At 50.1% G+C, this 24,945-nt stretch overlaps 1 protein-coding gene across 1 annotated transcript; it reads left to right on the top strand.

Annotated features, from left to right (window-relative positions):
* The first annotated feature begins 273 nt into the window (after positions 1-273).
* MICALL2 (MICAL like 2) lies at positions 274-24,533 on the top strand. Its single transcript, XM_027656663.1, has 17 exons — positions 274-458; positions 6,874-6,922; positions 10,485-10,626; positions 12,584-12,744; positions 13,377-13,498; positions 13,868-14,539; positions 14,745-14,914; positions 15,766-15,841; positions 16,159-16,274; positions 16,799-16,948; positions 19,710-19,765; positions 20,271-20,394; positions 20,976-21,066; positions 21,423-21,496; positions 21,800-21,914; positions 22,841-22,887; positions 22,979-24,533. The coding sequence occupies exons 1-17, from the start codon at positions 316-318 to the stop codon at positions 23,074-23,076; spliced, it is 2,406 nt and encodes an 801-aa protein (XP_027512464.1). The 5' UTR covers positions 274-315; the 3' UTR covers positions 23,077-24,533.
* The last annotated feature ends 412 nt before the right edge of the window (positions 24,534-24,945 follow it).

The raw sequence follows: 24,945 nt of genomic DNA, 5'->3' as shown, positions 1-24,945 counted from the left end.
GAAGCGCGCTGTGGGGGGTCCCGTGTCGCGACAGGGCGGTCCCGGGGGTGCTGCTGCTGCCCCGGTGTCCGTGGGGCGAGGCGGCCCCGCAGCCGCATCCCCGCGTTCCCCGCCGCTCCCCCGCTCCCGGCCGGCACAGCCCAAGGGGAGGAGGCCCCGGGGGCCGCCCCCGCCCCTCGCCCGCCCCTTTCCCCGCCTCCTCCCGGCCGGTCCGGCCGCCCCCCGCCGGCAGCTCCGGCCGGGCTGGGCACGGCTGGGGCGGAGGGTCCGCAGCCCTGCCCGGCCCTGCCGACCCCCGCGGGGCCCACCGGGGCCATGGCCGCCATCCAGAACCTGCAGCTCTGGTGCCGGCAGCAGTGCGAGGGCTACCGCGATGTCAGCATCACCAACATGACCACCTCGTTCCGCGACGGCCTCGCCTTCTGCGCCATCCTGCACCGACACCGCCCCGACCTCATGTGAGTACCTGGCTGGGCGTCGAGGTCCGCGCCGGGGCTGCCGGCTCGGCGGGGCTGGGACCCCCCGCTCGTGGCCGGAGACACTGGCCGGGCTGCGGCCATCCCGCCGTCCGTCGGGCTGCAAACCCGGCATCCTCCATCTGTCCCAGAACCCTTGCTGAGCTGTGGCCATCCCACCATCCATCGGGCTGCAGATGGGCTGTGGCCATCCCGCTGTCCATCGGGCTGCGGCCCCACATCCTCCATCTGCCCAGGACCCCTCACCAGGCTGTGGTCATCCCGCCATCCATCGAGCTGTGGACCCCGGGCCCTGGGCTCTTGCCTTCCCTGTACGCACATCACCCACCAGCAGCAATCTGCTCACACCCACGCTCAAAATCTCCAGGAGAAGAGCTCTGCTCTCCCTCTGCCTACATGCGCTTTTCCCCCCCCACCTATATTTTCCCTTTTTCCCTTTTCTTCCATCTGTGGCTGAGTTATAAATGTTTTAAATGTGTCCTTTCCATTGCAAAACAAGTTCAGGCACTGATCTTTGAGGGAGCGTTTCCTTCTTTGCTGTTGTGTTTGCTCTGGCTGGGCTCTCCTTGCTCAGCCCGACGGCAGCGCTCAGGAGTCGGGAGGCGAGGGCTATTTAAACAAAATGCAGTAAAAGGGCAGGGCCCGACAGCTGCTGTATTCCTGCACATCCTTGTTTTTCCCATCTAGAGCTCTGCCTGTGGGAAGTTAAAGTGCTTTCCATGCCCTGAGGGTTTTGAACTGTCCCTGCCCAAATGTTAACAAAAGGGGGTCACAGATCCTGCTTCATAATTGGTTTTTCTTTTGGTTTTGTTTTTACTCCTGGGTTCTTTGGGCTTTGAGATGGGGGAATTGTGAGGGGAGATAAAGGCAAGGGAGCAGCTGAAAGCGTGCCCAGGAGTATTTTTTGAAGCATTAGGTCTCTCCTGGTCAGATGTGTCCAGCTGGTAGAGGAACAGGTTGGGTGGTCTTTACTGCAGTTTTCCTCCTGTCCCATGTATTCTGCCTTTTTCCTCATGCTCCCAGGACAGCCTGCCACATGGGTTTGTGTGCAGAGATCCCTCTTACACGTATCTCACTTCTGGTGGAACCCAAGAGAAGGTCTCCTCCTGTTTTCTCTCCTCTGTTGTGCTGAAACTTGAAAAGAGGCTGGAGCAGGCCTGAGCAGCAGGAGGTTAGTGCAGGAGCCTCAGGCACACTTTCTGTGTTGTCCCTAGTGCTTGGGCAAGTCACCAGGGTGTTGCTGTGTGTGACTTCCTGACATGCTGTCATGTCCATGTGACTCCAGATATTTCCTTTCCTTCCTTCGATTCACAGTCCCAAAAATACAAAATGCCAGGGCAGAAAGGTTGAGGTGGCCAGGAGGGGCTCGTAGGGGGGCTGTGGCTGCTTCCTGTCAGACTCTGTTGCTGGCCCATCTGGAGCATGGCTGTACACAGGGGCTCAGCAACTTGAGAACTGGAACAATCCCATTGCCCAGTTTAGTGGGTTGTTTATAATCCTTGAACTGTGCAGCAAGGGTTGTGGATAGACATATCTTAAATAAATTCTTCTGTGCTGAAGAGGGAAGATGTTCCTTGTGGCATCTCTCTGTTCCCATTCATTTTCTTTTATGATGGACACTCTGCCTGACTTTATTCAGGACCTTACAGAAGCTCTTTCTGACTTGGATCAGCTCGGCAAGGACTGCCTGGAGGTTAAAGTAGGAGAAGCTTTTATCTGTGACCTCCCTCCTCAGTGTCAGTGCTGTAATACAGGAAAGCACCAGGTGTATCCTTGCTGGGCAAAGTCCTGCTGGAAAGAAATTACACTTTCAAGTGGCTGTTGGCCAGGGCTGCCAGGTGTCATGTGTTGGATCCTGGAGCAGAATACTTGTGCAGACTGTCACTGTATCTGTAAAAGCTTCTCTGACTGTTCTTGGTGCAGGAGACACCAGCAGAGAAATGCAGCTGGGTGCACATGTGGCTTGTCACTCCTGCTTCCCAGGGGCTCATCCTGGGCTCCTGCCCTTGCTTCTAGCAAAGATCCCTGTTAAAGATTAAGACTGTCAGACTGAATATAAAACTAGGAAAGGGTAATTGGTGTTTGGAGCTCTTGGTGTGCTTGCAGCAGCTCTGCTGTATAAATTGCTTGCGGAACAATTTAGTCACGGCATCAGAGTTTTGCAACAGTGTGTTTTCTGTCTTGGTTTATATAAATGACATTCTTGGGCTGAGTGCAGGGGATTTCTCCTTGCAGGAGCCTGAGAAATTACCAGGAAAACTTCAAGCAATTGCAAAACATGGACATAATCACAGGCTTCTCTTATGGGATATGTGGCTCAGATGACAGGCTGGTGGGGGTCTCTCCTCCCTTCCTGTTTTCTTGATGAAAACCAAAAAACTACGGTAACTTCTCCAGAACTTAGCTGATGTTGGTTTGTGTGTTATCAGTGAACAGGGCAGGCTGTGTAAAATTAGAAATGCATTTCCCACTCACTTCCCACTTATACAAGGATGCTCAGGGAGAGTGAAGATGCATGCTGATTTACCATGGAAATTCATTTTTTTTCGTCCCAGCTGAGGAGTGCTTCATAGCCAGCCCCAGCCAGGCACACACGCTGTGTCAGGCAGGTCCCAGCCCGTTTTCTGGGATGATTGTGGAGTCCTGAGACTCCTCTGTTCAGAGGGACATGAAGCCTCGTGGCAGCATGGTGGGAGGCTGAGCATAGCAGCTGCCATGTGTGGTGGTGATGGTTGTGCAAGCTCCAGCCACAGTTTTAGTGACCTTGGCCTGATAAGTGAGTTAGAAGAGGCAGGGTAGCTGTGCACGCTCGCTCAGATATTAATGGCAGATGTCAAGGAAAGGTTTTGATTAAGAACCTTCTCTTCATCTGGGATCTTGCTCTTTCACAGACTGCAAGCTGGTGAATGGGCTGGTTGTGAAATCCCTCTTGGCAGCTGAGCAGCAGTGGATGCCCTTTCCTTCAGCAGCATTCCCCAGGTCACTGTCAGCTCAGTGGGGCAGGATGAGGCTGAGGTCACCAGTGCGGGCAGGGAGGGTCCTGACCCCGCTGAGGATGGGTTGCCTGCAGTTTCCATGTCCTTAGCAAGAGGCTGAGGTGAAGCAGAGCCTCCTGCTTGGCTTCATGGGTTTGTGGATTGTGTGACAGGTGCAGGTGTGGGGAGGATGGTTTGGGGGTCAGGGGGCCTTGTCTGTTGTCAGTCACCCCGGCAGCACACTGCAGCTGCCAGCAAGAGCACAGCAGGGTGGAGCAGCGCTCCTGAGAGGAGGATGAGCAGGAGCGTGGAAGGGGGCCATCTTCCACCTGGAATTAATTCCCAGCCTGTCCCTTTCCCTCAAGTGTTTGCACCTCCAGAAAGGTGCAAGAGTGCAGCTGGAAGGTCCTTTTCCCAGCAGGGCACACTGGATTTGAGCCCCCTGTCCAAGGACTGTAAGCTGGCAAAGGGCACCTCGCTCTTTCTCAGTGATCCTTTTGACTGCTCATATCTCATTGTCTACGGAGAAAACAGCACAAAAGAGCCAAGAAGCAGAAACTTTTTTGGTGCCATCATGGCTCTGGGTTTTACTTTCTTTTCTCAGTCTGCTCCAAGGTCAAGTTTCCAATCAAGTTAGTGCTTGCAGTAGCAGCAGCAGAGATTCCTCCTATGGAAGCACATGTGCTTGCAGAGGACTGTGGCATGTTTGCAGCTGGAGTAGTGGGTGGTCACGGAGATTTGTGGACCTGAGAAATACACAGCCACTCTTTTGCAAAGGAAAGGATTTTTTTTGGGAGCTAAAAACTTCGCCTTTATTCCTATGCTAGTGAAATCCACTCTGATTTGTTTCCAGCACTGGAGGCCTTATCTTGGGTCATGTTTATATTTTTCACCTCTTCCAGTTAATTCAGTTGCCTGTGTTTTCTCAGTGGAGAACTCCTACTTCTCTGTTTGTATTAGCTTTGCTGTCTTAGGATTACATTGGTCCAGAGAGCTTTGATACTCCAAGATAGGAGATGCACCAGCAAGATCAATTTCCAAAAGAAACATTATATGTAAGCAGTTCACCTGAATATCCAGGGAAGGAGTGATGCTGAGACATCAGGAGACTCTTGAAATGACCAAATAACCTGACTGTTTGCAGTCTCTTTCGAGGAATAGAAGGGGATTTGAGACATTCACATTGAAAAGATTGGGGTTTTTAGGTCTCTGCTCCATGCCAGGCAGTGCACACACCATCACAGCAAACAGCATTCAGCATGGCTGAAGGACATTAACTGACAGTAAATAGTAATTCCAGCGTGTTATATTTTAAGTGTCAGCATGACCAAGGAAGCAGGAGCTCCTCTTTGCTCTTGCAGGTGTTTTCATTCATTTTCCTGCTACAGAGACTATTTGGGAACAGAACTGGGAGTGAGGCAGAGCACTGCAATCACTTCCTTCAGCTGGTTCTTAGAAGAAGACATTTTTCTCGCCAGACTCAACCAGGATGATCATATCTATTGTTTCACTGAAACTTTTTTGGCTTTTGATTATTTTTGTTGCTCTTTTTAATCCATTGTCTCAGGGAAGGGAAATCTCTGGGCAGGAGCACTGCTTGAAGAAAAACCTCCTCAATTCCCTTTGATTTTGCACAGGAAAGAGTCTGTGATTTAGAGTGGGATGTGCCTTTTCTTTACGTGCTCCTTGGGGGAGTTAGACCTTTGGGTCTTATCTGTCATTCTTTCCCTCCTTATCCCACGTAGCAGTACCGGATGTGGGAAGTGGGGAGGAGGCGTAAGCTGTGGCATGATGAGCAAACCTGCTGAAGGTGCCTCTCTTATTCATGATGTAATGCTCCACTTTCTGTACTAAGCAGATGAAGGACCTGGCTTGCTCCTTGCTGTTGCAAGTGGTGGAAAAAGTTCCCCTGCTGCGGTACAGATCATATGTTTGTCTCATGAATAGGTCGCTGTGAGCCGGCTTTGCCCCGGCTGTCACACTGGTACCCTGGCTCCTCTCGCAGGTGAGGGACTGGCTCACAGGGTAGGTCCACACCGGGTAGAAAGTGCAGAAGTGCAGAACATGCAAAGTTGGTGCTGTAGCCTTTTCTGTTTATCAGTGAGGAGAGTTTCCTCTCGGATATCAGCCCTCTCGCTTAGCTCCGTGCCGGCAGACACAAGGATTGTAAAGTGAAACGGGGTTATCGGCAGGGAATTGACCCCACCCGCTTGCCTGGGCAGGAGGGAGCAGTGTTGGAGAGCAGGGCTGCCAGCCAGCAGCCAGTTTTGTATTTACAATTTAGCAAGTGGCTGTCAGTTTAAAACAAGGCTGATTGTGGCTGTTTCCTAAGCCAGGGACACACTCTGCTATGGGTGAGGGAAGCATACTGTGGCCCTGCTTTCAGTAGCACAAACTCATTCTTCTCTGTGCTTTCATCCCTGTCCTGCCAGGTCCCAGGCTCTGAGTTTGCAGCATAGTGCAGAGAGAATGGCATCTGGGCTGGACCAGAGGTGGGGAGAGCAAACCTGGGGAGAGGGGAAGAGGGAGATGATATCTGGGGACAGCGGAAAGGAATTGTTGGCTTTAGCATGTAACTTGTGAACAAATTCTTGCTTCCTTCTTAGTTATTGGTTATGATTACAGATCAAAAGTACAGCCCCAGGGAAAGCAGAGTAAGCAGAGTTGGCAACTTTGGTGTTATCAGCTGCAGGGTGGTGTTGTGGGCAGAGGTAGTTCCCAGGCAGATTCCTGGTGCTGGTTTTGTGGAGCTCTTGCAGAGGAGAAGAGAGGATTTGAAACCAGAACTTGGGTGCTGCTGGGCCCAGGATCTTCTGAGATCAGAGGATATGGGTGTGTTGGAGAAGCATGTGATTCGTGCAGCATATGAGGGATCCATGAGAGACCTCCTTGGAGCTGAGGTCTCTCTGTGTGGAGACAGCTTTCAAGACAGGAGAAGAACATAGATATGACTGGAAAATACTTTCAGGGAGAGAGTGTTAAAACCTGGCTGGCAGGCATTGGTGTATCTTTGTGAGATGGGAGAGAAGCAAGGCTTTTCTGGGGAACAGAAACCACCCCGTAAGTTAGAGGTTGCTCCTGGCTATCTCAGCAGAACCCCTCAATCTGACTGGGATGTTTTGGCATCAGCATGTCCTGTCCGATGGCAGCTGTGGGAGTCAGCCCTGCAAGGGTAGATGTGCCAAGTTGTCTTGTGCTGCCTGTGGGCAGATGGCTGTGCCTGCTGCACATCTCTGCCCTGGGAGGTACAGCAGGTCTGTGACTGTCTAGGGTGGGATCTGCCACGCTGCTCTCTCTGGAGCTGTCTGAGGGTATGGGGCTGCTCTGTCCCAGTGAGGCTCCAAGAGCTTTGAGAAGCTGGAAGTGAACCAGTTTGCTCTGCAACATCAGCCTGAGATTTTTCTCTTCTTTCTGTATTTCAGAAATTTCGACTCCCTCAGTAAAGAAAATGTGTATGAGAACAACAAGTTGGTAAGTAACTTCTAATGTTTTGCTTTTGGTTTAGTCTGTAACCTGACACCTTGCTTGTGTGATTTAGCAACAGAAACCCTGCAGACACTGTGTGCCAAGTGTGCTGTACTCAAACCCTTTGCCTTATTCTGCACCTCCTAACCTTCTCATTTGAACAGCAATGTCCAGACTGGTTGGCTGCTTGAAATCACCGTCAGACTGTTCACACTTCTTTGCTGGCCTGTTTCCAGTGGCAGCAGGAACTCAGACAGAGATGCTAGAGGTCAAAACATAGACATGTTGAGTGTGTGATGCTCCTGAGGGATAGAGCAGGAGCTGGGAGGTTGCTGGTATGAGAGAGGAAGCACAGGGAGTATCCCCCCACTTTGGTTCCTTCCTAGTACAGGGAGTCAAGGTGGAGACATCCTAAAACCTGATCCTGCCTGGACACTTCACTGCAGCATGGCACTGAAGTTTCTCATGTTCTTTCCATGAAGAAAGTAGAAGTTACACAGGCCAACCCCTCCTGCGCTGGATTCAAGCATGGGCTTAGTAACCCAAGGAAGGATTTTCCCCTCCCTTTCTCCATCACAAAAAGAGAGGCGGTGGATTATAATACTTCTCTTCCCTTGGCATCACTCCATGCAGCTTCATGGCTGCTTGGCAGGAGCTTGGGATGTGAATGAACCATGGCAGCTTACTGTTGTCTGGGCTGGAGGATTGACATCCTCTGACACAGTGAGCTGAGGTGAAGTGGTTCTTGCTGCTGGGAGAGCTAAACTTGTCCCTCCCTGGCTCCTTTGCTTCTGCTCCCCTTCATCCCTGGCCTCACCCACAGTGCCTGGGATGGAGCCCCTCTCCCGAGCTGGTGCTGCAGTGTGTGAGCAGTTAGTTTGGGGTTCAGCCCTGCCTGTTCTTCTCCTCGAGGTGAGATTCAGACCATGTGTTTTGCCCTGGAGGTTTGGAACTGGGAAGACATCAAGGCCCCTTTGCCATGGATGGGCATCCTGACTGGGGTTCTCTGGAGCCCTGAGTGTTGCTCTTTCCCTGGCTGGGCTGATGGTCTTGGCTCTGCCTGTCTCTGGGAAATGAGCTGTACGAGCTGCCTCCACTGCTTTTATTAATGAAAAGCTTCTTTGTGCCTCTCATAAAGACTTGCTCCCCTCCTTTGTCACAGTCTGTGTGTCGTCCCCCCCCCCCTTTCTTAGTTCCTTTTATGTCCTTTATTTTACTCTCTCTTTTTTTTTCCACCTGCTGTAAGATGACTTGACTAAGTTGAATTTTAACTGTTGGTATCCTGCTGCTTTGGTTCTGCTGTCATTGGGATTGACCCTCCATCTCCCTGTTGTCTCCTGGGCTGGCCTCCCCCATCAGACTACTCTCCATCCTAGCTCCTACACTTTCTTGCTCTGACTGCCCTTGGGATACGAGTGGGTCTGATTTCTCCCAGCACCATTTCTCTGCTGTTGTTCAGACTCTCCTTGATGCCTCACCATTCAAAAACTTCTTTTCAGGGGCTGTATTATGCAAATGTAAAAGGCTTGTTTGAGCTGCGATTTACCATATAAGGTCTTCTGCCAAGGAAGAATGTGTCACTTCTCAAGTGCCAAAAAAACAATCCCGAGCCCTAGAAAAATTTCAGTTGGTGGCAATTTTTGTTAAAGATTTCAAAAATACATAAAGAAGAGAAAGGTTTCTAGAGGCTTTGGATCCAGCTCTTTCAGTGCTGGTGGATGGTGGTGTGGTGCAGCAGATAGAGCCTGTGTCAGAAGGAGGCTGTGCCAGGCTGGCTCAAGTGGCCTCGAGTGTATCACTTTCCCACTTTGCATAGATGAGGCAGCAGTGGCACTTCCCTCCCTTGGAAAGCACTTGGAGCTGCACTGATGAAAAGCATAATGCAGAAATGATGTGTTGCTTCTTTCTTTTTGCTCTTCTACCTGGGCAGGTAGGTAGAGGAGAAGGGCAGCTGGACCCTGTTAGGTGGTGATTCTATTGGATTTCCAGCCAAGAGCAGTTCCCAGGAATATGAGGATGCTGTAGGCACATGGGACACCACATCCTAGTGCTGCTCTCTGCATTGCTCACCTGGTTCTGGCCAAACCTGTTGTGTGCATAGAACACACTCCTCTTTGTGGTCCAGGCAGCCCTTGCCTTGTTCTGTGCCTGTTGCATTGGTCTGACCTGTGGCACAGTGTGGCAGGAGGTGGCATGACCTATGTTCCCACTTTTCTGCACACCAGGAATGTCCAGCAAGAAAACTCCACCGGTCAGACCAGTTGTGCAGCCAGTGAATGGGGAACACTCCAAAGAATATATTAAATATCAGTTTACAAGACAGGCAAGTGCCAGACTGGGCTGGCAGCTGGGATGACACAGACGGAGGTAACTGGCTGAAAGCGTTTTTAATGTCAGCTCTGTTACATTTTTACTAGGATACCCAATGGAAAAAAATGGTAATTATCTTGCTGAAAAATAGTGGCTGTTTGTTTCTTCTAAGCAGGAGTGGTTGGCTTGTACACCAACACTGTGTGTGTCCATGCCAGAGGTCAGATTCAGAGGGTTTTAATAAATTCAAGTCTTCTGTTAACCCTTTCACTGTGGGCTTCAACAGTAGCCTTCTTTGTGCCTCTGGTCCTGGAAGTGCTGTTTTGCTTTGCTGTGTTGGCATTTCAAAGGGCGTGCTCCAAAGAGGGAGGGAAAGGATTTTTTCCTATAAGCTGGGAAGGAACAAGTCTGGAGAAAGTCCTTAGTAAAAACGTTACACTGAGTTGAGTGAGGGCAAAGTTCCTTCATGGGTGTTCCAATTTCTTTTTGGTCCTCTAATAAAGTCTCTTGTTCAGAGGCAAAAGAAAATGGCTTTTGCCTCCTTTACCTGACTTTGATCCTGCAGTTTCAAAGCAGAGAGCACCTCAAAGAGGAATATTTGCCCTGAATACATGTTAGGCAGCATGGAAATAGTTAAGCTGGAAGGGAGCTAGGTATCAGGAATTCTCCTGCATTATGCCTCTCTTCCCCCTTTCTGGTCTGGGAGAGAGGGGTCTCTCCTGCAGCCTAAGATTTCCCATTTTCAGATGGGTGAGAGCAGACAGTAGTAGAGAGGAAGCTTTAACATTTGCACAGCACTTGGATATGAAAGCTGCCTGCAAGCACCTACCAGCCCACCGTTAATTGGGGAGAGCTCCAGGTTGGGCTGGAAGCCTGGAAACGAGTCTGCCAGCCTGGACTGACACATTCCCTTCTGCCAGGCCTGGCTCTCTGCAGCTGTGCACTTCCAGACAGAGGCAGGCTGGAGGAAGAGCAGGGGAAGCCCAGGTGAGTTCCTGTGCAGTGAGCTATGGCCAGCTTGCCAGGCCAGATTTTTGGCTCCCTGCCTGGATTTCTCAAGGCAGTGGCTGGAAGCCACGACTCCGTTGGTTCTGGTTACGGGAGTACGATGTAGGAGTTAAACTGGTGCAGCTGTTCCCCTGTACAGTTATTATTTGAGTGGGGCTGTTTGCAGTGCACTTTCTTACTTCTGATGAGAAGCAGCTCTGCTGTCTGGGCTGGACAAGACCCTTTTTTTTTTTCCCCCTTCCTTCTCCAGGCATTTCGAGTGGCGGAGGAGGAGCTGGGGATCCCAGCCTTGCTGGATGCAGAGGATATGGTTGCTCTGAAGGTACCAGACAGGCTGAGCATCCTCACCTATGTTTCCCAGTATTATAACTACTTCCATGGACGGTCTCCTAGTAAGTACCATATTCCCTGGAGGGATGGGAAGGATCAGGGCTTCATTTCGTGCTTTCCCTTGCCTCCTAACAGGCTTGCAAAAGCACAATAGACTGCACAGAGGCCTTTTTGGTTCCAGAACTATTTCAGTGGGGGATCTGAACTCTTTGTACACCAGCCTGCAGTTGTACCAGTGCTTTTGGAAGGGTACAGGGCCATGTCTTGTCTTTAAAACTGCTGTCTTAAAATTTAAGACACAGCCTAAAAATTCATATGGTCCAGCCAGACAGGAGCACTGGAGATTCCTCTCCATGGTCCCTACTTCAGCTTTCCTTTCTCAAGCACCTCCACCCCTGTTCCAGTCTTTGCCACACTGGAGGGCTGGTGAGAACATGGAGTCAGACAAGGCTGAGCTTGTCTGTGGGGCTGTGCCAATGTAACAATGTCAGTGGTAGTGCTTGTGCAGCACAGCATTAATGATGGAAGGAAGAAGAAAATTATCACCTTAACTGGCATAATTGTGGTAGCAATTCTGTCAAACATAAAACAGGCCACAGAGCTGCCAAGGCATTATATTCACGTACTGGAGAGTTTATCTGGGCTCGCAGGAGCATTATTGTAGTCTTGGTTTATATTTGGCTTTAAGCTCATCCAAAATGAAATAATATGATAAACCAATTTCACAGGTTCCTCCAGAGGAAACTTTAGAAAGTGGGACATGAATTACTTAACTTGTTAAGGTGAATCTAAATGGAGAGATATGTAGTGAAAATGTCCTACATCTTGGAAAGAAAGGACAGTTCACTCAGTTAACGTTACTGTCTAAACTCTTCCCCCTTCTCCATCTCTTTACACATTTAAGTATGCTTTTTGTCTCCCTCCACAACGTCTTCCCTCTTCCCTCTCCATTTTTTATTTCTTGTTTGAAAAGCATTCTGATTGAAGTCAAACAGATTCCATCGTGTTTGTGCCAAGTGGTGAGAATCTGGGTCAGGTTGGGGTCTTTGCTCCCTCCCCCTCAGCATCTTGCCTACCACATCATCAAGCACAGCACATTTTTATACTCTCTCGTGTCCCACAAAACACTTTGGTTGCATTCCTGCTGCTGGGGTGAATGTGTGTGTCTGAAAGTGAGCCCAGCCTGGAATGTGCCCTCTGACACCAAGAAGAGTCACAGAATCACAGCCGTGCCCTTCGAATGGGTTCCGGCAGGACCATGAAATAAGCAGGACACAGGAGGACAGAGAGGGGGAGCAGGCAAGATTTTAACTGAGGTCGTGCATTTATGGAAGAACAGAGCTGAAGCCACCCATCGTTGTGCTGGGCTTTGGGAATTCAATAAATGGCACAAGTGGGAAGTGAGGGGGCAGCCCAAGCCTGAACTGTTTACTGGGTCAGCTGTCACCAGCCCCCTCTGGTCACTGTGGTGGGAGCCCTGGGTGTTTATTTGGATAGCTGGCTTTCTTGAGGGGAGACTGCTGGGAACTGGGCTCCCTCTCTGCTTCCTGCCCAGACTCTCTCTGTGTTTACTGAGAAGGGTATAATCTCTTTTCAGATGGGTGCCCACTCAATTGGTCGCTCTTGAAGTGAAGCTGTGGCTCAAATATCCCACAAGGAGCACAGAGACATCTCATTCAGAATAGGAATTGGTGCAAAAATAACATCCCTGTGAGACAGTTGGGGGGGGGCGTCCTGTCTGTAAAAACTTGGCATGAAGCCTCATTTCCCAGGGAAGTCTCCCTGCACTTCTGAGGGCACAGGGCATCATTCCTTGCTTGACTGAAGTGTGTTGGAGATTCTCTTTTCTCCACCTGTAGTGAATTTTGAGGGGTTTTATTTCATCTGCAAAGAGAATTGAGTGTTTTCAGGCTGCCTGTGGCAAGTCAGCACCACTATGGCACTCTTTATAGAATTACTCCTAAACCCACGAGTTCTCCTTATGTTCCCTTAAAATCTTCCCTTCTCCTATTCTTCCAGTTGGAGGCATGGCTGGAATTAAGCGTCCTTCCTCTGAACCTCCGGAGCAGCATCCTGGGAAGAAAACTGTTCCAGAGCCTCCTAAACCAGTGCCACCAAAAATGCCTCCTGCCCACCCACCAGCCAGAGCTAAGCCAAAGGAAACCTCTCCAGTTACCACAGTAAGAAATGTGGTTTTGGGTGTTGTTTATAGCTTAAATCTGTTCAGTGAGATATAGAGTATTAGGCTAGTTCAAGGCTCCTAGTGGTAAGGACTTAGTCTAAATTTTCTGCTCACTATGAGGGATTTAATCCAGAGGTCTGGTTACTGCACAGGTTGAGGTGGGAGTCACTGGAAAACTATCAGCCACCTGGGGTTCATCTAGTGGTGAACAGGACATGGTTGTCTTAGGACATGGATATGCTGTTCCTAGATATTGGGGCTGGAGATTTTTAATGGATGTGGTATTTTTGCTAGAAAACATTGATTCAATTCTTGGAAACAGTTTCAAAGCAGAGTAGGGATGAAAACAGGGCAGAAGAAGGGAAGCCTTTTCTTAGCTAATTTAGATCAGAGACCTTTGCACTTCATTTTCCTACAGGCAGACAGGACACCCTGGTCCTCTGGCTTTGTGGGAACATATTCCCCATACTCTGTCCTTCTGAGGGCCATTCCACTGGCTGTAGGGAGCAGGGATTTCGTGGACATCACTTCTCTGCCCTCTGTGCATGCCAAACGCTTGTCTGCCAGGGAGATTTGTAGCTGTATGTGGGGCCATGGTGCTGCCTGCTCACCCACTGCCTCTCCCCACAGAAAAGGGTCCTGGCAGAGAGCGGGAATGTCCCCAGCAGCAGCTGTGGGGTCTGTGGGAAACATGTGCACCTGGTGCAGCGCTACTTGGTCGATGGGAAGCTCTATCACAGGAACTGCTTCAGGTACAGCAGCTCATCAAAGCTGGGGCACAGCCCTGTGGGTCGCAGAGGGGCAGCCTGGATCTTTTGGGACTGGAGAGAGTGGTGTGGGACATTTTTTACGAAGTGGAGGCAACCTGGGCTTGCTCTTGACCTGTGCATAAGGGAAACTCTCTGCACAGGTCTGTTTTCACCCACACCTTTCCTACTTGAGGCTGTGCTATGAACAGCTCCTGTTCTGGTGCCTGAGGAATGTGCACACAGGGTCTTCTCCTTGCCGGTGTGGTACCTTTTCTCCGTGTGCTGATGGGGGGTTGTGCCTGCACTTTTAGCTGTGTGTCAGTGGCCTCCCAGCACTCTGGAGGATGTTTTCTGATACTTTTGTATCCACAGGTGCAGGCAGTGTTGGAACTTGCTTCTTCCTGGAAGCTACAAAGCTGGGCCTGAGCCTGGTACGTTCATCTGTACCAGCCACCAGCAGCCAGACAATGTCCAGATCTCTGGTCTCCACAGCACTGGGAAGAAACCTGAGAGTACCCCAGCCCCTACTGCTGCCAGGGCGTTCCAGAAAGCAGCAGAACCCAAGAAACCAGAGCAGGTGTTGAAGAAACCCAGCCAGGAAGGCCTCACTAATTCAACCAAGCCATCTGTTTCATCTTCTGGAAGTTCTGGCTTCAGAAGTGTAAATACTCCATGGTCCTCTTCAGCTGTAAATAAATCAGATGACTGCAAAGGTACCTCGTTGGGGAACAAAACAGATCCCCGTGGAGGTACCCCAGCAGGGCCTCCTTGGACAACCTCTACAACAAAAACACAGCAAGCCCGGGAAAATTTTTTTCGGTCATTGGAGTCCTCCAGCAATAAAAGTTCTGACACTCAAAAACAAGCCCAGTCTCCTCATGGCCCTGACAAAACTGCCCCTGCCAAAACCACTGCTGAGGTCAGTCGAGTGAATGCTGGGAAGGATCAGGCACGTAACAATATTATGCAGGCTCTGGCTGGATCAAACACTTCTCCAAGCAGGCCAGGAGGACTCAGTTCCACTGGCTCCTCAGCATCCAGCAGGTAAGCACTGTTTATCTTTCTCTTTTTACTGCTAAGATGTTCCTTCGGATAATTTGGAGAAGTCCTTGCATCTTTCTTCCCTTTGTCCTGACTGCTGTTGTGGTTCAGATTTAAAGACATGTAGAGGGACACATACAAATCTTTGGAAAGACCTAAAAAGCTCTATCCCTTCAAAAAAGACTCTCTAGGCTGTTCTTTTTTGCAGTGGCAAGTTTTCTCCCGCCAGTTCTCAGAGTCCAGCTCCAAAAGCACAGTCTGGCAAAACAGGGTACACAGCACCAAAGCAGGACAAGATTACAGACCCTCTGCCCAAGAACCAGGCTCCCAGCAAACCTGTTGACTCTCTGCACAAGCCAGAGTCAAAAAGCAACAAAGGTGAGGATGATTTACACACAGCTCTGCCTGGACATAACATGCCAACTTTATGCCTTCCTCTTGGACCAGCACAGCAAATGTGTCTGTCTGTACCATCACATAAGGGTTGTGGGGCTCAAGAGTTGTGGGGCTCAACACACCTCCATTTGTCCCTGTGGAATTTCTCCTTCTAGTACTGGTGAGTTTTACTGCTCTGAGGACCTCCAGGTATTTGAAGTTGTACTTGCTGTCATCAAACATTGGGATCCTGGTGGCTTTCAGAGGTTTAGGTAGACTTTCCCAGATGGGAGACCTTACCAGAACTTTGTGATAATGTTTTGATTGCAGTTGGGGCTCACTCAGCCTCTTTGTCTGTTTTGAACCAAGCTTCCACCGTGGTGACTGAGCAGTGGGCCAAGGGATGATATTCTGGGGATTCCCAGTGTCTCAAGCACCTCCAGGTGGCTGTCTTTTTTTGGGCCAGAAGCACTATCTCTCTGCAGTTTGCTGTGCCTCTATGGGGTTTTTTTGTCTGTCACACTGCCCCAGCCTTTGGTCTCTGAGATCTGAGCTGTTTGTGTTGTATTGCTGTTGAACATGCCTGTTCATTTACTCTGTGTCTGTATTTCTGTGGATGCACAGATTTTAAGGCATTTGAACTGAAAGGAACAAAGTGCCACCAAGATGATTTACTACATACTGTATCTGAATCCGTCCATGTTAAACTTGTTGAGCTGGTGCTGGTTTGCTGCAGCAACATCATAATATCTGCCCCAGTGCATGGTGTATCTCCTAAGATTCTCCTGAGACTCAAATCCAGCTTGTTTCTTTTTATTGGATCTGATATTATGTTGCTGTGTTCCTTTCTTCAGGAAGCACAAATGTTGGTGAAGACAAGTCTGAGAGCCCAGCAGACTGGAGATCTCGGCTGAAGCCTGTAGCCAACAAGTGAGTGTCTTGGAGATGAAGGGTCTCCATGACAAGTGAATGGGGATGTCCATGCCTGCATCTGTATTTGTTGCTGCAGGTCTGTGTGCACATAGGAGGGAAGAGCTACTGTGTTTTAGTGCTTCTGTTTTCAGTAATTAATGAAAAACACAAAGGCTTTCATTTCTGGGGAGGGAAAGCATATTTCAAATTGCTGGACTCTGATTAGAAAAGTGTGACCATGCCAGATGGAGATCCAGCACAGGATGTCCAGAACTCTTCCTGTGAACCATTCTGCAAGGGGGATGGTTTCCTACCTTTGTCTTTCTTCTTTGCAGAGACCAAGGTGGCTCTAAGAAACCTACTGATAACTCCCAAGCGGGAACAGGGAGCCCAGCACACAAGGAGACAAAGCCAAGTCCATTAGTTGTCCCACCAGCAAAGCAGGACTCTGGTATGAAGGATAAAAGCTTTGCCTTCATTTTGCTAATCAGGCAGGGGACAGGCACTAGTGCTGCAAGGCACATGTGAAGAACATGTTGGTGAATACTGTGCCTTGCTTTCAGGGATCTTTGCTCTCTGCACCTGCTTTGGCCCTGGTGCCTTTGTTTGGAGAACCATCTTTCCCCAAGGAGAGGGACTCAGTCTTCACAGGGTGCCATTCTGTGAGACAGTCAGCAAGATTTCACTTTCTCTTGCATGATTATGTAATGGTGGGAAATCTTGGTGATGTTTCCCAACTGTCTATTCTTCTCCCAACTGTTTATTCTCCTCTTCTCTTACTCTGCCCTTGTCATCAGTGCTTTTTCCCTGTTTACTTTGGGCTTATGCCCTACATTATCACGAAGAGAGGAGAACTAGTACTAGAAATGGAGTTGGCTAGTGATGAGTCCCAGAGGTATTGAGCAATAGAGGAATTTTTTATGAGATGGGGGTTGAAATTTTTTACCCAAAACCTCTCTGTGCTTCTTAATCCAGCTTCCTCTGGTGGATTCGTAAAGAAGTTGTTGATCCCCAGCTCAGATCTTATCAAGAGCTGTCAGAATTCAAAAGGAGACTGGAAAGATCCTGGGGGCTCTACCAAGAAGGAGGAACATGGCAACCAGTTGAAGACAAGCACCATTACAAGTAAGATCTCTTCTGCCTACTGAACAGCCCTCTCTCCTCTGCACTGTCAAGGAACAGCCTGACTGGTCTCTGTGGGAGATGTGTCCCTGAGTTTTCTGTGGCTAATCCTGTGGCTGTTGTCATGAGGGGAAAATCTGTGCAATTAATTCTTATTAGCCAGCTTGGCCTAAAAGCAGGAAGCAGCAAGGCCAGAGAATTCAGTGGGAAAGGAAGAAATTAAAATAGGGATTTGTCAAGGTCACTGCCCTGTCATTCTTTAGACTCAATGCTATGAAGAGGACCATCTCCTAATTTGGGGAACTGAGATCTACTTGATGTCTCTGTTCCTCTTCAGTTGAGTGGCTTTGGGAAATAAAAGGAATGCAGAGAACTGTCAGCCAGAGACTTCAGCTGGCAGGACCCACAGCAGCAGGAGCCAAGACTGCTGTTTCTTAGACTTTCAAAGATGTCCTGACCAGTTCTGACCAGTTTGTCCCTACTCATAATCCAGTTCCTTACCCCTGTGTGCTCAACCACAGCTTCACTGTGCACCTCTCCTCCATTGCCCACTTGTCCTTGCTCCATCATATCCCACCACTACGCTAATGAAATTTTCTGGAACTAACCTCATGTTTGCTGCTGTCCTGCTTGCTCAGCCTCTTTCCCTCCCCTTTCCTTACCCAATCTATCTCTGTCTTATCTATCTGAAGTAGAAGATCCTCACACCATGGCTCAGCCCTGTCCCTGATGTTTGTCTTGGAGCAAGCAGGATGGGTCCCAATGGCTTGGTGGCCTCATGCTTTGGTTTGTTAGCTGGTTCCAGCATTGTCCTTTAGCCAGGACCTCTGACAGCTACAAAGCATTCAAACTCCAGTTGTCTTTTTTTAAAATTTTAGTGTGCCTCCTTTGCCATGATTTTCCTAAAACTTTCCATCTCTTTTTTTCCTTGGGCTCAGCCACAAAGTTCAGCATTAGTCTCTCCCAGGAAGTGAGCTGTTAAGATAAGGGAGGCCAGGGTTTATATCAATCTTTCTGAAGCTTAATGTTTCCACTGGGGAAAGCTTAATGTTTCCACTGGGGAGTGCCACTCTGGGAAACTTTCCCAGCAGTCTCCCCCCACCTTTTCATGTCCAAGTCTGCCATCTGAAAGGCTGGTCTGCTGCTGCTGTCACTGAGCACACTGGATTAAGGGCAGACTGTTGCTCCTCTGTGTAGGTGTTTTACCTCAGCACTCAGAGAGCTGCTGTTCCTGCCCTTAGTCCTGGTGGTTGTGTGGGGCTGTGGATGATGAGCATTTCTGCAGATAATTCATTTCCTTTGTTGTAGGTGGTGTTTTCTGTTGAGAAAGGAGGCCCCACGGTTTTCTTGCCAACTGTCCTACTTCCAGTTTGCTGGCAAGCAGCCAACTCATCCTGTGTCTGTCGAGCCAGAACTTGAGGATATCAGGGGATATCAGACCCTGAGATGGTCAGAGAGTGTCATTTTACTGGTTCTTCCCCTCCAATGACCTTGGTCTTCTCATGATCACTGGTGCAGCTTTCTGCCTTGGTTGGAGGTGCTGCAGAGGTCACTTGGAAGGAGCCTGGAGATGCAGGGCTGAGCTGGGAGAGGAAATTGTTGCTCAGGCAAACAGCTCGTGGCAGGCCAGGTCCCTCTTGGAGGAATCTTTAAGAGAAGTGTGAGTCACAGGTAGTTTATGGGGCAGCAAAACAGCAGCATCCAGAGGGAAGAGATCTCTGACAGAGGCCAACAGTTCAGGGACAACACAGCCATGTCCAGCATCTTCTCCTTTTGCATTCTTCCTAAGAAAGTGCAATAGAGCAAGGGTTGAGCAATTGGAGAGCTGTCCTTGAGCTCTTCCTCAGTTGCCAGAGACTCTCATGAGGCTCCCCTAGTCTGTCTGTCCTGTCTTTCTCCTTGTGTGTGCAGAGCCTGCACTGCTGCTGCCTTTCTTACAGCTGTGTTCTTTTGAAAATTAGAGTTTTCCTTCGTTATCACATCATCCACGTACGCCTCTGTTCTCTCTCTGTGGTAATTATCCAGCCCAGCCCCTTGGGTATCCAAATACCTCACACTCTTCTGTAGTTATCCTTGCAGCACAGTTGGGCAGAGGAAGCTGAGGCACAGTGGAACAAATACATATTGCTTAAGGATTGATTTTAATAGGTGTCCAGGGCCTAAATAATGCTGTGTAGTGGGGCCTAAGGGACTTCTCACCTAGGAAGTGTTTTGTGGGAGGAATTGAACCTTAGTTTCCTGAGACCTATGCTGAGGTACCCTAGACCATCTTTGTTTCATCAGTATTTACTGATACTTCCTTGTGAAAGAGCACTAGAGGGACATTTTAAAGTATATCCTGGTGTTTCCTGTGGCAGTAACCCAGCTTTTCTGTGCTATCCTCTGGAAGCTTAATAAGGGGTGGGTTTTGCCACAAGAAATATCTTTGGGTTGTAACAAGGTAGTGAATGAATGTGAAAGTCCATATTCTTGGGTGGAAGTTCCAAAGTCACACCTGAATTAGGTGACTGCCTATACCCTGGGGTTGAAAGCAGCACCCTGTGAGTAGGGGATATCTGAGTGACAAGCCACAAGGAGTAAATCAGGCTGTGAGAACACACCTCTCACCTTGGTCAGGCGTGCAGATGCATGTGTGTCACCTGTGACCTCTGCTGGATGGCTGGGACTTGTTGTGCTCTGCTGGTGTAGGCACTGCCCCACACCATAAAATTATTTAAAGGTTGTTTTGATGTTCTTTGTTTGATTTTTTTTTTCTCCCTTCTAGTTAAATTCCCTGCTCCAAAAAGCAAATATGAGCCTCAAGTGGTGTCCCCAACCAAGGTATGGCTGTAAACCAGGTGCGAGGGGAGCAGGCTGGGGTTGTTTGGTATCCTTCTGGAGTGCTTGCCCAGATATATCTAAGTTTGTCTTACTGGGAAGATTTATTTGGACTCCCAGGGAAAGGGTGAAAGGCTCTGGGGCAGAAACAAGATGGAGAGGCTGCTGGTTATCTCCTATGCAGGGAGACAGTAGAAGCTGGAATGAGACAGAGCCAAACAAAATTATGGCAGACGTTGTGTCCCCGAACAAAGGAGGGAGAATTCTGTGGACTGACAGGTGTGGGTAGAGTTATCACTCACAGCAAACGTATTGCAGTGCTGTAGTGTTGCAGTGGCCACCACTCTCTTGTGAGCAGCCAGCTCTGCATCTCTGCTGGCTTGGCTCTTGCAGGATGTGGCTCTGCACTTGGGCTCCTTATGCCTCTTCCCATCTCTGTTGGGGCTGTGACCTCAGAGGGGGTTCTGAGGGCACTGAGCTGTATTCAGTCCTACATTTACTCTCCTAGCTGCACCCAGACTACATGCCTGAGGATAAAATCCAGGAGAAGGTGTGTGACATTGAGAAGCAGCTGGATGAGCTGGAGTTGAAAGGAGTGGATCTGGAGAAGCAGCTGCGTGCCTGTGAGGGAGGTAAAGGAGACCATGAGCCAGCTCTATCATGGTGGGGAGGTGTGAGGCTCATGTCCTACCATGGGCACTCTTGGCTCCATTTTTAAGAGCTCAAGCTACATGTGAGACAACAGATTGCCAGAGGTACCTAGTGTAGAAAGATAAAGCCCTGGGAATTTTAAACCTTCTCTGACTGTTTCATAACCTGAGCTTTGAGCAAGGTCTTATGTTAATTTGGTTGAGGACCAGAGAGTTTTGGGAGTGGAAGGCCACTACTGATCTGGCTTTTGGATCCCAAGCCAGGCTGGCTGTCGTGGCTGGCTCTGGTTTCACAGGGCTTAGTGGGTTCATGCAGAAGGGCAGAGTTGAGGCAGCCATGTGGAAGATGAGCTGGGTGTCCTGTAGCAGAGTATCTGTGAGCAGCTTCCTTGAATTCCCAGGGAGTGACCTGCATCCCTTGTACCTAGGAGTTTACCTGTTGTCACTTGAGGTTGCCTGTGGCTCATATAACTCATCCAAGGCTCTCCCTCAAGGGATTGTATGTTTGAGCCAGGGGAGCTGAACTGCAGCTTCTGGAATCTTGCCCTTTGTCTCCTTTGCAGATGAATCCGAGGATGCCCTTATGGTGGATTGGTTCAAACTGATCCATGAGAAACAGCTGTTGCTCAGACAGGAATCAGAACTGATGTACAAGTGAGTACAACTAGAAATTCACCTGTCTGCTTGTGCACTTCACCTGTGAGCAGTGAACAGGAGGGAGTGTGGCAGCCCAAAAAAATGCTGTGCCAATTGGTGGGATGAGGAGGGTTGAGGATGCCCCTGGGAGAACTGCTGGCAGTATTAGCTGATGGGCCTTTGAGCACCCAGGGTCTGTGAAGAGCTTGTGTGGAGGGAAACTTCACAAATGTGATGGAGGAAGATTTCCTCTGACCCACCAGCCCCTGTCCAGGTTGTGGGCAATACAAGTTGGGACTTTAGCATGGTATGAGAAGGGTCCAGCCCTGGGGCATGGTGAGGCAGGAGCTCATTACTTCTGTCATTCCTTCCAGGATGAAGCAGCAGGAGCTGGAAGAGCAGCAGTGGAATATTGAGATGGAACTGCGACGCCTCATGAGCAAGCCAGGTGGGAGTCTTGCTGGCCCCAGGCTGTGTGGATCCCTCCACATCCCACAGTCCTGGGATGTTCTTCAGATCTGAATGGCACTGCCTGGGATTGCACTTGCATTGTGGGGTGTCCCCTGACTGTGCTGTCGAGCTGTCAGGTGCAGACTCCCTGTAACATCCAACCCACCTCTGCTTTCCAAGGGAATGTAGGATGCACCTCTGAGTGTGAGGATAATAAAATTAGACTTGCTGGAGCAGTGGGGAGGCACAGTGGGGAGGTGCTGCCTGTAGCTGTGAGATGGGCTTTCCTTGTCTTTTGCAGAAGAACTGAAGACAACCAGGGAGAAGGAGCGAGAGAAGGAGCTTCTGGAGTCGTACCTAAACACGGTCAATGATCGGAATAATATTGTGGAGTGCCTGGATGAGGACAGACTCAGGTGAGGGCCCTTGGATGGTGGGAAATGAGCCAACACTAGGAATGATTTTCATTATATTTCTGCTGCTGCCCAGACTGTAGGGATGGATGAATGGCTGTAGTCCAGACTTCTGCTCCATGAGAGGTGGGTGGTCACCTGTCACCAACCATCTTGCCCTAAATGCTGCTGTCTTTGGCAGCTGTTGGAAAGAGATCAGGACTGCAGCCCTGTTCAGTGTTCTCTCAAGCTAAAGCTGCTGTTAGAACAAGGGCCATGAAAATGTAGAAGGTGGGGGAAGAGAGGGAGAGGCTGAAGATGAGTAGGCTGGAAGCAGTATGGGAGCTGCAGGAAGACTCTGGGAACATGAAGCCAGGAATGTGTTCGTCTGCTGCAGCAACTGAAGGAACAACTGTAGCCAAGAGCTGGATCCTTCCCAAGTTCAAAGGAAGACTGCTGTGTCAAGTAGCTGGATTTGTGCCTCCTGATGCTGAGAGCAGCCTCCATTTCCTGACCTCAGGGCACCAACTCCAGCTCCTGGATTCTAGTAATGCCCAGGCCCAAGGAAGTGATAGCAGTGTGCTTGTCCCCATTGCAATGAGCACCTCCATAGCACCCTGGGCTACTGGTGTCTCAACCTTCATTCATCTCCTCGGGTGTGGTGGTGCCTCACCACTCCATGAACTCAGATGATTCACAGGCCAGCTGGGAGAAGGCCTGGAAATCCCCACACAGGCTCTTGCTTTCAAGGGAAGCAGATGCAATTTGCTAATGTCCAGGACTCTAACTGTTGGGGTTTTTTCCTGCACCCTTCTCAGGGTATGCCGTGGAGGTTGGGGGAATAACAGCAGTCACTGGGGGAATAACAGCAGTCTTTGTGTGGTTTTTGGTGTCTAACACCTTGTCATGAACACAGCAAAGTTTTCTAATACCGTGCTGTTCCATTTCAGGGAGCTAGAGGAGGACCAGATGTTGGCAGACATGATCCAGAAGTTGGGTAAGGGCCCTTTGTACTCCTACAGAGCAGCACTGGGGGGCACTGGAGCTGTGGGTATCAACCTGCTCTGTGTCTACTCCCTCTCCTGCAGATGGATCTTTTGAGAGCCAGGAGCCAAAGAGGAAGGAGAACAAGTTCCGCTTGTCCAAAATATGGAAGCAGAAAAATAAGAGTAAAGCTCAGGAGTGATGCTCCTTTGCCCAGCAGCTCAGAGAGGCCCGTCAGAGGTGTGGTCCTTCCTTCAGTCCTGCTTTCCTGGAGCTGTGCAGGACTTTGCTGAGGCTCCTCTGCTCCCTGACATGGAGACTGCAGGTTTGAGGACCAAAGGGATGGTGTGAATCCCCTTTGACCCTGGTATGGGGCCCAAGGACACCTTTCCCAGAAGATGGACTTTTAAGACTATTTTCCTTCTTTGCCTCTAGCTCAGAGCTGGCTTCAGCCCTGTTGGCAGCTCAGGAGGGCAGAGCTCAGTTTGCCCATCCAGCGCTTGGGGTCATTACAGTCCTGAATGCAGGAGTGTGGCCCTGCATGGCACCCCACAGTGCCCCACTCCTGTCACCCAGGGTTTCACCCAGGACGCTTTGCTGGTCTGTGGAAGGGCCATTGTCCCTCCCTCCCTGCCTGTGCTGTGGCTCTTTGGCCAGCATCAGAGATGCAGAGAGGGAGATGCTGTGGGGCAAGAAGGATTGAGGGTCTCCCCATTATCACACCAGTGCAAACTGGAGCTGCAGCCCCCTCAGCCTGGGGGGGAGCAGAGAGCAGAACCACCTCTGTATCTGTGGAGTGGGATGTCCTCGACCCACAGCAATTTCAGCAATAGTGATTTGTTTCCAGACCTCCTCTTGGGAGTTGCTGTAGGCTGATTTCTCAAAGCCATGAGGGGTTGCTCACTGCTTTGTTCCCTCTGTGGGGGAGGTTTGTAGGTACCTTATTTCACTGACTGCACATTGAAGCAGGATTTTCATTGTCTGTGGCCCATCCTGAAGAAAATGAACAGAACTCTTCTTTTAATAACCTGGTGCTAACTGGGAGCAGAATGGAATTAACAAGTTTGTCTCAGCCATGAGTCTTCTGCATGGGACCAATATTTCAATGCCTGAGGCTCTGTCCCTGGACAGCCAGCGCCCTCAAGGGGTGCTGTGGATCACCTGGGTGAGACCAGGAGTGTAGGAGCAGGTCCTGGCCTCTTGGCAGTGAGTCTTTCTACTCTTCCCTCAGTCCAGTGTCTGCAGCCAGGCACCTGCCCTGTGTGGTATCACCCTCTCTCTTCCCACTCAACCTGGGGAGCAACGATGGAGACAGTCATGGAAAGATCAGATTAATTCGCGATGCCTCTAGCTCTGGTATGCGTGGACTTCCCTCCTGCCTCCCAGGCAGGTATTTTGAGGTTTCTGCGGGTCCTGTTCCCCAGCAGGGCCAGGGATTTTGCACGGAGGAGGTTTGCTCCCGCTGTGCCGCTGGCAGAGCAGAGGCGATGCGTCCCTTTCCCACGAGGTGGCAGTGGGACTCTCCATCCCGGGCAGGGATGTGCTCGGGGTGGGACTCGGTGCCCGAGGGAGTTCCTGGTGCCCACAGTGTGTGCCATGTGTGTACAAGTGGTGGGACACCCCGTACCTGCATATGCTTTTGCCCAATAAAGAACTGCTGGAGCAAATCTTAGCATCCCAGTGTGATTTTGGGATACTGGATATGGACTGCTGTGGTTGCTGTGAGCACTAACAATCCCTCTCTGAGGCTTGGCATAGCTGTGATGGAGCAGCTCCCCTGCCTAGAGCCTGCAGGCCACCTGCACGTCCTGAGAGAGGAGCAGCAGCACCGAGGGGTTTGTCACTGATTTTGTTTAAGGGTCAAACTACCCCCGGCTCTCAGGTAAGTTTATTTACCCCCTTGCTGCTTTAGTATCATGCATATCCCAAAGCCTGTGGGGTCCCACCCCGGCCAGTGGGATGTGGGAGAGACAAGAGGCAGAGCTTTGTTCTGCCAGAGCTGTACTGTGGCACCGGTGACACAAATGGCAGAACTGTGGTGTCATCAGGTAAAACACTGATGGAGGCTCTG

The sequence above is a fragment of the Corapipo altera genome, unplaced genomic scaffold, assembly GCF_003945725.1.
Source record: "Corapipo altera isolate COAL_440 unplaced genomic scaffold, ASM394572v1 104, whole genome shotgun sequence".
NCBI classification, from domain to species: domain Eukaryota; kingdom Metazoa; phylum Chordata; class Aves; order Passeriformes; family Pipridae; genus Corapipo; species Corapipo altera.
This window is presented reverse-complemented; position numbering and strand designations above follow the sequence as displayed.

What these genes read in the sequence shown, in the direction of transcription:
- MICALL2 (XM_027656663.1), top strand. Translation starts at nt 316, where the DNA reads ATGGCCGCCATCCAGAACCTGCAGCTCTGGTGCCGGCAGCAGTGCGAG. An exon ending in CTGAAGCCTGTAGCCAACAA is followed by an intron (nt 15,842 to 16,158) that starts GTGAGTGTCTTG and finishes TCTTCTTTGCAG; the next exon opens with AGACCAAGGTGGCTCTAAGA. An exon ending in GCTGCGTGCCTGTGAGGGAG is followed by an intron (nt 20,395 to 20,975) that starts GTAAAGGAGACC and finishes TCTCCTTTGCAG; the next exon opens with ATGAATCCGAGGATGCCCTT.